Below are 12,741 nucleotides of genomic sequence, written 5' to 3'. Positions count from 1 at the left end.
ATTTTTTTGATATTCTGCTTAAACTCATGCGATATTTTTAAGCAATGTATGGCCAATATACTGCACCCCAAACCCCTGTGATACTATATTGCCATTATAAACCAGTTACCAACGCAAATTTGTTATCAGCATTCAGAATTTGGACCCGGTTTTTAATGAGCAAGATTCCCGCTTTAAGTTATCCGTGTCAGTCATCTTTGGTTTGTACTCTACTGTCAGCTAATTGTATATCTGCTTTCACTGGACATCTTTAAATGTTTAAAAAAATAAAACAACCTGGTTAGGGATGTCCCGATCAGGTTTTTTGCCCTTGAGTCCGAGTCATTTGATTTTGAGTATCTACCGATACCGAGTCCCGATCCGATACTTCTATAATATATAAAAAAAGAATAAAAAAGAGGGAAAAAACAGATCCAGGATGTTCCTTATTTTTTTATTTAATTCTGATAACAGGACATCTGATAACAAGACAAGTAGTTTGTCAGAAATCTTCTTATAAAGGGCTGGAAGAGCTTTCTCTGTGATATAGTGGTGAGACGGCATTTAAAATCGAGGTTCTACGTGCTCCATAAGCATAAGAAATCCAGGGTTCTCTACAAAGGCGAATGGCAGGTCACTCATTGCGATCGTTTGAGCTATCTTGACTGTGATGTCCTGCGCCTTCGCGCGGTCACGGGGCATTTTTTCTCTCCTCTTCAAACTCTCCTACAGCGTGAGCTGACTCGTCTGGGTAAACTTGCTTTATATAACACCTCCAGACCGCAGAAATACTCGCGCTTTCCGCTTTAAGCTGCTTCCGTGTTCTACTTTGCCGGCATTTAACCAATAGCGTCTCTACAACAAAGTGATACAATCCCGCACGCGTTGCTGTTTCTGTGTGGAGTCAAAAGGGTCTAACTCTGTGCCACCGCATAACTACAGATGTGTTAAATAATGAATATATATACATATATATCCGAGTCCTGATCGGGAAGTAACGTCCGATTCCGATCGAGTCTGAAACCACGTGATCGGGCCCGATTTCCGATCAGGTGATCGGATCTGGACATCCCTAAACCTGGTATCTTGACATCACTTTAATTTCAGTTATTTTACTAGGTTAAGTTACATTTAAAATATACAGCAACAACCTGGGGGCGATATTACCGGGGAGGACGAGCAGTTAGGGTACAATGTCTTGCTCAGGGACAAAACATCGCATTCACCATTGTCAGTTTGAAGCCTGACTTATCGCTTGGCAGCAGTCATAAATGAGATGGTGACATTCCCTGATAGTTCTGACAGAATCCAACCTGGATATCTGGTTAGACCCAGTGCCTCTCATGGTTATGGGTTGTTGGCCGGGTCTGCTGTCACGCAGTGCAGTAATGACAAACTAACCAGCAATGGCCTGACTAGATTAGCATAACAAGCCCTTCACTGGGGGCCCAGGGGGAGACTGATTAGGGGAGGGGAGGGGTAATGTAGGGGAAGGAGTCAGGGCAGTCAGGGATGGAGGAGGAGGAGGTTGGGTTGAGGGGGGTCAGGATGGGGGGGGGGGGGCTGGACTCCAGATGGAAGCAGACTCACAACAGCTGGGTGATTGGCCCTCTCAGCTTGGTGCATGTGTGTATGCGTGTGTGTGTGTGTAGGCCTGTTTGTCAGCTGGCGTATGTGCCAGTCTTTGTACAAAGCTCTGTCCGTCAAATTCCCGTAAACCCCACCCTTGTGTCAGTCATCTTAAGAACGTGTGTGTGTGTGTGTGTGTGTGTACGTGCGCGTGCGCACGCCATCATCAATCTCCACCTCAGACTCAATGACTCCGGATTGCGCCAGAGGAGGGCTTGATTCTGGAGTGTTTCTCCATCTCTGCCATGTCTTCTGTCCATGGCCACGCCCACCTCACGGATGCTAGGCAGGATTAGGGGTCTTGGTACTGGTCAATGAAGAAACAATATGAAGGGAGGCTATTGTTTTGGGGCGGGGTGTCTCTCAACTTATCCGTCTTATGCTTGTTAACGTTGTAGATAAAGACTGTTTTTCACATGAAGACTAGCATTAGCAGTGTTAGCAACATTGGCAGATGAACTGTGTGTTTGTGTTTTGGTTTAGCTCTCTCTTAGTCCTCCATTTTACTTAGTCAAGTTTTTACTGCGCTTGTTTGGGTTTTTAATATGTAAAATTTCCCCCCATTTGATTGTAATTATATCTCTAGACCACAAGGTTTCACTGAAGGCCTTTAAATGGTGGATTACGCAGAGGAAGAAAGGTTCATGTATCTATACAAGTCTTTCAGAGGAACTTTATCCCAGTGTTTAGAACTTTGTTAGAAATGTTGCCATTAGAGGCTACGGGGGCCTAGTTGTCTGAGCTTCTGACCCTGACACATTTATAAGTCAACAAGGTTTTGAATCCTGCCTACTGAACTTTGACCCACCATTCTCCGTCTTCCCTGTCTTTCCAACACTGTTCTATTATTGTAATAAATAGAAGTACGACTGCCCTACTGTTGCTTAACAAAATAGTTATAAAACACTTGTTTCCATTGGGCTTCTGTCTACCATGGTTAGAAGATCAAAGATCCCTTATCAATGATTTCTTGTAAAATAGGACTTGTCTGACTAGTCCGTTTCTCAATGGCGGAATAAGGACTTGTGAATGATAAGGTCCAACCTGCAGGGCATCATTTTCATCTGACTGTTTTGTTAGTACACAGCCGGAGACCATATGGTGTCGGAAGGAAAGTTTACGCTAGGCTTTTTTTTTACGGCTAATATGGCTGTTAAAATTCCAGAATTCCGGCCATATAGCACAGCTACCTATATGTTTTAAATAGCCATATAATAGCCTATATTTAAATAGCAATAAAAACACAGAGGAACGCTGTTTTCTTGGCAACCGATTGTATAGGTCACAGAATATTAGGCTATTTAACATCCTGTTAATCTATTTATCTGGCATATTTCCCATCGGTCATTTTGGTCATTGATATTTTCATCTGCCGGACAACTTCGCGTGACGCCGGCGAAAAGCCGGCATTTGCCAGCTAATGTAAACCCTGATAGACATCTTCAGTGTCAAAGGGCTGACGTGGGATCAGACTTTAGCTCGTCTTTGTATTATCATTCACTGTGATCTGGAAGGTTAACTGTTGATCCAAAATCCTAAATGTGCTCCTACTAATGCATGGGCCGCCCTTATGCTTTCTGCAGGGGTATTCTACACACAGTAGATGGTACTTGCACTCAAGGAAATGAAGGGTTATAATTTCTTATAATGGGTTGTAGTGGTGTTAAAGTGTTACGAGGCTTCTTGTTGGGATCGGCTACTCTCCACCCCAGGGAAAGCTGCGGAGTGGGTCGCAGTCATGCGTCAGTCGCGGCTGAAGCGTGGGAACAGCCATTTTGTGTGTGTGTGTGTGTGTGTGTGTGTGTATTCAACCTCGTATTCACATGCAGTTTAATTTAACCCTACTACCAATAAAAGTGCCTACTTCTTTCCGCGGGCCTCGTAACCCTGTGTATATTGCATCAGAAGCCCGTCTCGCCAACAGCCAAGTTTGGGATCCGCACCTGTCCCCGATGTTACACACACACACACACCCTCCCAAAGTCACACACACCACACGTTTGACCAACGCACATGCACACCGCTTCAAAAAGCTTGAAGGTTTAAGACTATAAGCGTATAATGAATCCCTTCAGTTAATTATTTGTATGTTATTAAAAATATACTAATTAATTTGGCTCTTGTTAGAACATGACAGAAGCCAGACTTTGCTCTGATCTTGTTCCCCCTCCTCCCCCACCTCACCCCACCCTGACTACTTCCACTATTGGGAGGAGAAGAATCAGGGATGGTATATTACACTCTGAAACATAAAGGATCCTGTTCTTCAAATGTGAACTTTGCCAGGGACCCCCATATATTATTCAACTGCCCATAATAAACGTCTTGGGGATTTGTTTTTGAAAGGTTGATAAAAGATGAGCCTTAGAAGTTCTTTCATGGGATCATTGAAATATTTTCTTAATAATTATTATTTTTGAGGGGTTCTTCTTGTAACCCCAAGGGGTTCTCCTACAGTTTACATTTTTAGAACCCCTAAAGGATCCTCCAAGGACCTTCTTTTATTTTTAGAATGTCTGCCTCTTTAGTGCAATGAGAATTGTCTAATCTGCCCCAGCCCCCTGACTGTCTCTGCCACCATGCTAGACTGGGAGAGGCTTTGGCATTCCCCTCCCATTCTAACGGTCATTAATACCCATGCCAGCTCACCGTGGTCCAGCCGTGGTTGAACCGTGGTCAGGCTGTTTCAACTGGGTCTCAGGGTTTTATGTTGGCCAACCATAACTTGTCCCTGGAGCAGGATAAGAGACTCTGTTCTTTCCCAAGGGAATTGTTTCTTGGTGGAGCTAGGCATACTGTCGTGTGAAAAACTAAGTACACCCTCTGGAAAGCTGTCTTTTTATTTTGTTTTTAGATTTTAGCATTTTTCACCTCAACACTTGACAGATAAAGCTAACCTAATTTGACAAATGACACGTAAAATATATATTTACTTTGCAATCATTTATTCATGAGAGATTTATAGAAATGCAATTTCATTGTGCAAAAAAAATAAGCACACACCTATCTTCAATAGCTGGTGGCGCCAGACCCCTTTGGCTGAAATCCCTTCATGCACTGGCATACTGAAGGCCCCTGCAGCTCCTGAATTGCTTGAAGGCCCACAAAGTGTAGAGGGACCCAAGCACGCGCTGGGCCTCAAACATGTGCGTCAGACTAGCCGACGGACTCATCTGTCTCATGTCGTTTTGTCTTGGGGAGGCGTCCACTGAAACTGGTAGGCCAGTGACTTTGTCACAGTTTCTTCTAACTGCCTGTCGGTCTCTTATATGAACTGGGTGTAATTTTGTCCACTCCTCTACAATACTGCTTCAGCTGTGTCATGTTTTGAGGGCAGTCTTGCATGCATGGCCTGGTTCAAGCGCCCACCCACAGCATTTTGATAGGATTGATCTGTAACCCTCCATTTCTTCTTTTTGAGACATTGTTTTTAGCTATGCTTGTGTGTTTTGGATTGTTGTCCCTTTAGAAGGGCCATGTTTGGTTCAGTTTTATCTTTTTGAAAGGTGGTCTCACATTCTCCATGTGGATTCTCTGGTACAACGTGGAGTTAATGGTCTCAGTGATGACAAGTTGGCCAGGCCCAGAGGCAGCAATGGGCCCCACTTTTAAAATGACTGTAAACATGCTATCCTAGCCTTTTTCTGTCTATCTCTTGGTCTGAACCTCTCTGGCGCACATGTTACACTGTTCCAGGTTGGTTGGTATTTTTGACCTGCTGATTAGTTAGTTTACTGTTTTGGGTAAATTCTTATGTTCTTGATTGTTTATATTTGGACCGAAGTATAGTTTTAGTAAACTGGGTGTGGTAGACTTGCTGAATTTTTTGTGAAGGGCTGCTAAATTAGCTGTTTGAAAGACAAGGAAAACATTTATTTGGGAGATTGAGTGGGTTGGGAGGGTTGAGTTTGGCTACTATAGTCTGTTACACAATCTTGGTCAGTTCATAAGTACATAGGGCATACAGGGTTTATTCTGTTACTGTGGAGGATGAATTGGTGTTCATTTTTTAAGGTTTTGTTTTTGTTTTTGTTTCTCCCTCCCCCCTGTAACATCCTTCCAAGACCTACTGTATAATGTATACATAGGCCTCTCTCAAGACCTTGTTCCACTCATCCCCTCAGTCCTTCCTCTCTGTGTGTCTCACTCCCTCTCTGTGTGTCTCACTCCCTCTCTGTGTGTCTCACTCCCTCTCTGTGTGTCTCACTCCCTCTCTGTGTGTCTTGCTCTCAATTTCAATTCAAATGGCTTTATTGGCATGGAATGTGTTACTACATACATTGCCAAAGCAAACATCAATATATATTAAAATGATAGGCAAAACAAACAATCAAAAATAAATGAATGAAAATGAGAACAGTGAACAACAACAATCCCAGTTACAAGTAAGGGAAAGGATACAGGTATTACTGTAAATTCATTATCCTGGTTTATTATTATGTTTTTTGTCCCTTCGGGGTGAGGCAGGAAGCTACATATTTTGCTGCTCATATAGCAGAACTAGGTTTTTCTCCTAGAATAAGCTACATTTTCTCAGTTTCTGTTGTCCTTTTAAAGTATTCAATTTTGGTTTTACATTTTGGGAAAAATAATTCTCGTATATCAACATAGCTCTCTCTCTATCGCTCTGGGTGTGTCTCTCGCTCTGGGTGTGTCTCTCTCTCTGTCTCGCTCTGGGTGTGTCTCTCTCTAGGTCTCGCTCTGGGTGTCTCTGTCTCGCTCTGGGTGTCTCTCTCTCTGTCTCTCGCTCGCTCTGGGTGTCTCTCTCTCTGTCTCTCGCTCGATCTGGGTGTCTCTCTCTCTGTCTCTCGCTCGATCTGTGTCTGTCTCTCGCTCGCTCTGTGTCTCTCGCTCTGTCTCTCGCTCGCTCTGTGTCTCTCGCTCTGTCTCTCGCTCGCTCTGTGTCTCTCGCTCTGTCTCTCGCTCGCTCTGTGTCTCTCTCTCTGTCTCTCGCTCGCTCTGTGTCTCTCGCTCTGTCTCTCGCTCGCTCTGTGTCTCTCGCTCTGTCTCTCGCTCGCTCTGTCTCTCGCTCGCTCTGTGTCTCTCGCTCGCTCTGTGTCTCTCGCTCTGTCGCTCGCTCGCTCTGTGTCTCTCGCTCAGTCGCTCGCTCGCTCTGTGTCTCTCGCTCTGTCGCTCGCTCGCTCTGTCGCTCGCTCGCTCTGTCTCTCGCTCTGTCGCTCGCTCGCTCTGTCTCTCGCTCTGTCGCTCGCTCGCTCTGTGTCTCTCGCTCTGTCGCTCGCTCGCTCTGTGTCTCTCGCTCTGTCTCTCGCTCGCTCTGTGTCTCTCGCTCGGTCTCTCGCTCGCTCTGTGTCTCTCTCTCTGTCTCTCGCTCGCTCTGTGTCTCTCTCTCTGTCTCTCGCTCGCTCTGTGTCTCTCTCTCTCTCTCTCTCGCTCGCTCTGTGTCTCTCTCTCTCTCTCGCTCGCTCTGTGTCTCTCTCTCTCTCCCTCTCATCCTGTCTGGGTATATGCCAGTCAACTGACCCTAGGGGGCGATGTGTGGTAGTGTTAATGATGCCGATGTGTCATTCTCCTGTGGGATGGATGGACAGAGGAGCAAGCTGCGATCCCTGTCTTCCCACAGCCTCATTACAATTCCTGTTTAATCCGTCTCTGACAGGACCGAACAGGACACAGGACGCCCCAACACGCGCGCACACACACACACACACACACACACACACACACACACACACACACACACACACACACACACACACACACACACTCACTCCTTCTGTTATGCTAATGATCTGTTATTCTTGCTGCACCGGCAGTCTTCCATCATCCCTGTGCCACTGCTCATAGAAATCCACTAAAGATCATAAGAGCTTATTATGGGTGATTAGTTCATCTGAGAGAGAGGGTGGGAGGCACCCAGGGCAGAGAGAATGAGTCCAAGAGGGAGACAGTAGGAGAGAAAGTTCCTTATCTCTTTATTTCTTCCTCCCCCCATGTGGAGACCTATATTGATCAGCATGTTGACTGTGATATCAATAATATCCTCTTTAGTGATCCTGTCACAGTCATCTTCCACTAATGAGCCAGTTCAACTGTGCGCTGCTGTGTAGCTTTGGTTCCGTCAGCATTTCTTAAGCTGGACCTTATTAGTGTCAATGCTGGTTGTTTGTATGCATGGTGATTGGGAATAACCCTGCCTGTCTCTCTGCCTGCCTGTCTGTCTTTAATGACCACATGTATGTCTGACCTGTGTGTTTGTGCGGCCAGTTAGTCCTGCGTGTGGGCACCCGCTGCAGGTTTTCTGGGTTTATTACGTGTGTTAGCTGACAGGCCGTCACCATTGCGTTACACGGTCAGACAGACAGCATGATGAGGGTAGGAGGAGGAAGACTGCTAGGGTAATGCATACACCGTCACCCTGGCAAAATGCCGTTACCATGAGACGGACTGGAATGTTTTTACAGAACTACATGTTGTGGTGGTATACACTCACCTAAAGGATTATTAGGAACACCTGTTCAATTTCTCATTAATGCAATTATCTAATCAACCAATCACATGGCAGTTGCTTCAATGCATTTAGGGGTGTGGTCCTGGTCAAGACAATCTCCTGAACTCCAAACTGAATGTCAGAATGGGAAAGGTGATTTAAGCAATTTTGAGGGAGGCATGGTTGTTGGTGCCAGACGGGCCGGTCTGAGTATTTCACAATCTGCTCAGTTACTGGGATTTTCACGCACAACCATTTCTAGGGTTTACAAAGAATGGTGTGAAAAGGGAAAAACATCCAGTATGCGGCAGTCCTTTGGGCGAAAATGCCTTGTTGATGCTAGAGGTCAGAGGAGAATGGCCCGACTGATTCAAACTGATAGAAGAGCAACTTTGACTGAAATAACCACTCGTTACAACCGAGGTATGCAGCAAAGCATTTGTGAAGCCACAACACGCACAACCTTGAGGCGGATGGGCTACAACAGCAGAAGACCCCACCGGGTACCACTCATCTCCACTACAAATAGGAAAAAGAGGCTACAATTTGTACGAGCTCACCACAATTGGACAGTTGAAGACTGGAAGAATGTTGCCTGGTCTGATGAGTCTTGATTTCTGTTGAGACATTCAGATGGTAGAGTCAGAATTTGGCGTAAACAGAATGAGAACATCCATTATGCCTTGTTACCACTGTGCAGGCTGGTGGTGGTGGTGTAATGGTGTGGGGGATGTTTTCTTGGCACACTTTAGGCCCCTTAAGTGCCAATTGGGCATCGTTTTAATGCCACGGCCTACCTGAGCATTGTTTCTGACCATGTCCATCCCTTTATGACCACCATGTACCCATCCTCTGATGGCTACTTCCAGCAGGATAATGCACCATGTCACAAAGCTCGAATCATTTGAAATTGGTTTCTTGAACATGACAATGAGTTCACTGTACTGAAATGGCCCCCACAGTCACCAGATCTCACTCCAATTGAGCATCTTTGGGATGTGGTGGAACGGGAGCTTCGTGCCCTGGATGTGCATCCCACAAATCTCCAACTGCAAGATGCTATCCTATCAATATGGGCCAACATTTCTAAAGAATGCTTTCAGCACCTTGTTGAATCAATGCCACGTAGAATTAAGGCAGTTCTGAAGGCAAAAGGGGGTCAAACACAGTATTAGTATGGTGTTCCTAATAATCCTTTAGGTGAGTGTATGTGCACCGAATGCTGCAGCCTGGACCAGCCTAGAACATTGGACCAGCCTAAACCAGCCTAGAACACTGGACCAGCCTAGAACACTGGACCAGCCTAGAACACTGGACCAGCCTAGACCAGCCTAGAACACTGGACAAGCCTAGAACACTGGTCCAGCCTAGAACACTGGACCAGCCTAAACCAGCCTAGATCACTGGACCAGCATAGAACTCTGGACCAGCCTAGAACTGTGAACCAGCCTAGAACACCGGGCCACCATTTTTATCAGTTATGACCAGGTACTTCAATGAAGGGAAGTTCTTGCTGTTGCAAAGATTGTGATTATTGGTTCATTTAGTAAGATGGGTTTGTTATTTTAGCAATCAAGTATGAGGGGTTGTGGTGTATGGCCAATAGACCATGGCTAAGAGCTGTTCTCAGGCACAACTCAACCACAATATCTTAGATACATCACTTTGCAGTGGCATGTTGGCAATATATCAACAAATCATCAATGTGTCTTTTTGCTACTATAGACAGGCTACTGCAAAACAGGAAAACATACAGTACATGTGGTTTAGTGTCTCATTTACATAACATACAACATAGCATTATGATATTAATAAAGTAACAATAGCAACATACTGTGGTGACCTCATGAACAACCTGCAGTATCATACAGTCTATTAAAACCTTTTACTTCGCCCTCACTGAAGTGCATCCACATTTCAGTCCTTTTTTCTACACCTTCCCCCTTCTCCTCCACTCACTCCTCTCCCCTCTCTATTGTCTCCCCTTTCAGTTGCCTCTGTGTTGTCTCTCTTCTAATTGCTCTTTAATTATTAACAACAAACATTATTAGGCATTCACTATTAAGAGGCCTTTCATTAGAGCCGCACAACACCCTGAAGACATCGCTTTCTGGCACGCACTCACACTCCTACACAAACAGACATTCATGTTTCAGAACCCCGGTATGTGTAAACGTATTATAGATAGATCAAATATCAAAAACAGTTTTATTTACACTATCACTGCATTTACATTATAAAGACCTTGTGGTTGTTGCGTACTTACAGGTGCTGTGTGTTTGTTTGTGTGTGTGTGTGTGTGTGTTTAGTGGTTAATCAATGGTACATTAAGGGGTCGGGCCGTGGCAGATGAGATTTGGGCGCAAGGGTTCCGCCTCCGTTTGAACTCTTTTATTTCTGTGTTAGTCTGACGCGTCTCTGGCCATCTATCTGCGTCGTCAGATCCCGCCCTCTGGTGGGAGGGGACGTCCCTGCTGAAACACGCCACGCTCCTTAAGCCATCAGGCCCTGGGAGGTGGAGCTGTGTGAGGCCTAATTGAACATGATAAAGTGTAAAGTTAATTACCCCTCACGGCTGTCACTGATACCCCCGGGGGGGTGTTTCTTGGGAGGGGGCGTCCAGGGAGTACCCTCAGGCACAGCTGTTGGCCTGGTTTTGGGGTGGCGGGGGCCCGCTTGTGTGCGCGTGTGATTGAGTGACGGTGGAAGGGGTGGAGGCGCGAGGAGACAATGGGACCCCTCCCATGGGAGTCGTGCGGAGGATGATGGGAACAATCGCCTTTTAAAGACTCGCCCGTCCCTCTGGTGTGCCTCTCCTTCAACGCTGCTGTCCAAGCCCGTCCCAACATACCCCCCCCTTCTCCAAGCTCTGCCTGGATTCTGATGTCTGTACAAATCCAGTTTAGTTAACTGTCCCCGATCTCTATAGACTCCGTCTGCCATTGACGCGCGTCATACAGAGGGGGACATTTCTGGCAGCACTTCCCTTCCCATTACACCCGCATCACCCTGTCTGTAGGCTGGCAGGACGCTCTTGGGATTAAACGAAGCTGTGTGTGAGTTCGCAGGTGTTAGAAGCCCGGTCAAACGCCAGAGGTAGTACGTGGGCCCGCGCAGCGTTGAAGCCTTGGTGCGATCACAATGTGGAGCCTTCTGAAATGGAAACGGTCTGGTAAATGTCCCCATTGTCTGTCGGAGGTGTGGGAGCAGCCAGCCTGGCTAAGCTGACCTTCATGGTGGGAGGAGTGGAGGAGGAGTACACTGCCGCCCAGGAGCTCCTCACCTGCATGGGAGCCAACGTGGTGTACTGCGGACCGGTCGGTACGGGACAGGTAACCGGCACGGTCTGGTGGACACCGCGCGTGTTCATGCACCGGTCTAATGTGGTCAATCACTGTTGTTTTCTAGGTCTGTCACTCTCAGACACGGAGGGACAGACAGAATCACACCTGAAATTATTATGAACTGATTATCTTCATTTACCATTAAGGACATCACCAGAGTTTCATAACATTCAGGCTCTAAACGCCAGGGGCTAAGGTAGGGCTCATCTTTTGGGAGGCGGAAGCAGAATTCAGAAATGAATGTTATCAAAGTTTGCATGGGGAACTATTGATTGCGCAACATCCAAAGGCGGCTTATGCCTTCGATAAACACATGGACTTTTGGTTTGTAAACAAACAACAACATAACCAGTTGGAATTGTTGTGAAACAACTGTGTGTGTGTGTGTTCCGAGAGAGCCCCTTTTAATTCGAAGTAGAGATTATGCATTGTTTTTGGTCATTATAGAATGCAATTAAATTCAGGCTTTTATTCCGAGTACTAGTAAGCGTTGAATGATCTTGCAAGACATGGATTCCGCTTTAAATATTGTTTGATTTAAAATTGTCACATCAATTCAGCCGGCACGCGCAACCATACATTACAATAACACTTTTTGTTTTTCACAGGCAGCCAAAATTTGTAACAACATGCTGCTAGCGATTGGGATGATTGGGACTGCAGAGACCATGAACCTTGGAATCAGGTACAGTCAAATATAACACTAACCATATCCCTTCACTTCCACTCACTTCTCATGTCATTTGTGCTGTGTTTTATTCTACTCTAACATACTTAGGAATGTTAAAGGATTTGAATTTATATCCGGTGACTGAGCTCTTAGCCAATTCATGCCCAGCTGGTACTTAAAAACGTGTCCTGTCATGCACTGACACTCCGCTGCTTAGAAACTACATATCCCATCACACCCAGCACTGACAGCGCTTCAATGGAGTGTAGAACTACCTTTCACATTTCTTTCTGCTTTGCCACAGCTGCTTTTCCCTCCTGTGAGTAATAATGTGGTCGTTGCTGTACAATTTGAATTTGTTCTTACTCAGTCTTTCATAGACAAGCATAAATTAGTACTCTGTTAACGAGTAGCATTAGTTTAGGTTCTTTGGGGCGAATCTCAAGGGGTTCACATCTTATTTCAAGATTGAAGATGAGTTATTAGAAAAGAGAGGTGTGGAGCTTATTTGCAGTTGCTGTCTCTTGTTTGAACATATTTGCACCCAGAAATTACCTTGGAAGTATTCAGAAATATTTTTTCTGCTTAGAATTATCACATGGAGGATAGGATTTTCCAAATAGATATTCATGTGTGTCATAAGTGTTTAAGTCACAGGCCAACACCATCTT

General features: G+C 45.5%; 1 protein-coding gene across 1 annotated transcript in view; it reads left to right on the top strand.

Annotated features, from left to right (window-relative positions):
• The window catches only part of hibadha (3-hydroxyisobutyrate dehydrogenase a), a 29,541-nt gene that overhangs the window by 7,953 nt on the left and 8,847 nt on the right, over window positions 1-12,741 (top strand). The window contains exons 5-6 of the mRNA XM_010893025.3: window positions 11,255-11,388; window positions 12,009-12,085. Of these exons, the coding sequence (XP_010891327.1) occupies window positions 11,255-11,388; window positions 12,009-12,085 (211 nt within the window). The remainder of the gene's footprint in view (window positions 1-11,254; window positions 11,389-12,008; window positions 12,086-12,741) is intronic.

This window comes from Esox lucius, chromosome 10, assembly GCF_011004845.1.
Source record: "Esox lucius isolate fEsoLuc1 chromosome 10, fEsoLuc1.pri, whole genome shotgun sequence".
Classification (NCBI taxonomy): Eukaryota; Metazoa; Chordata; class Actinopteri; order Esociformes; family Esocidae; genus Esox; species Esox lucius.
The sequence above is the reverse complement of the archived record's forward strand: the minus strand, read 5'-3'. Positions and strand labels throughout refer to the sequence as shown.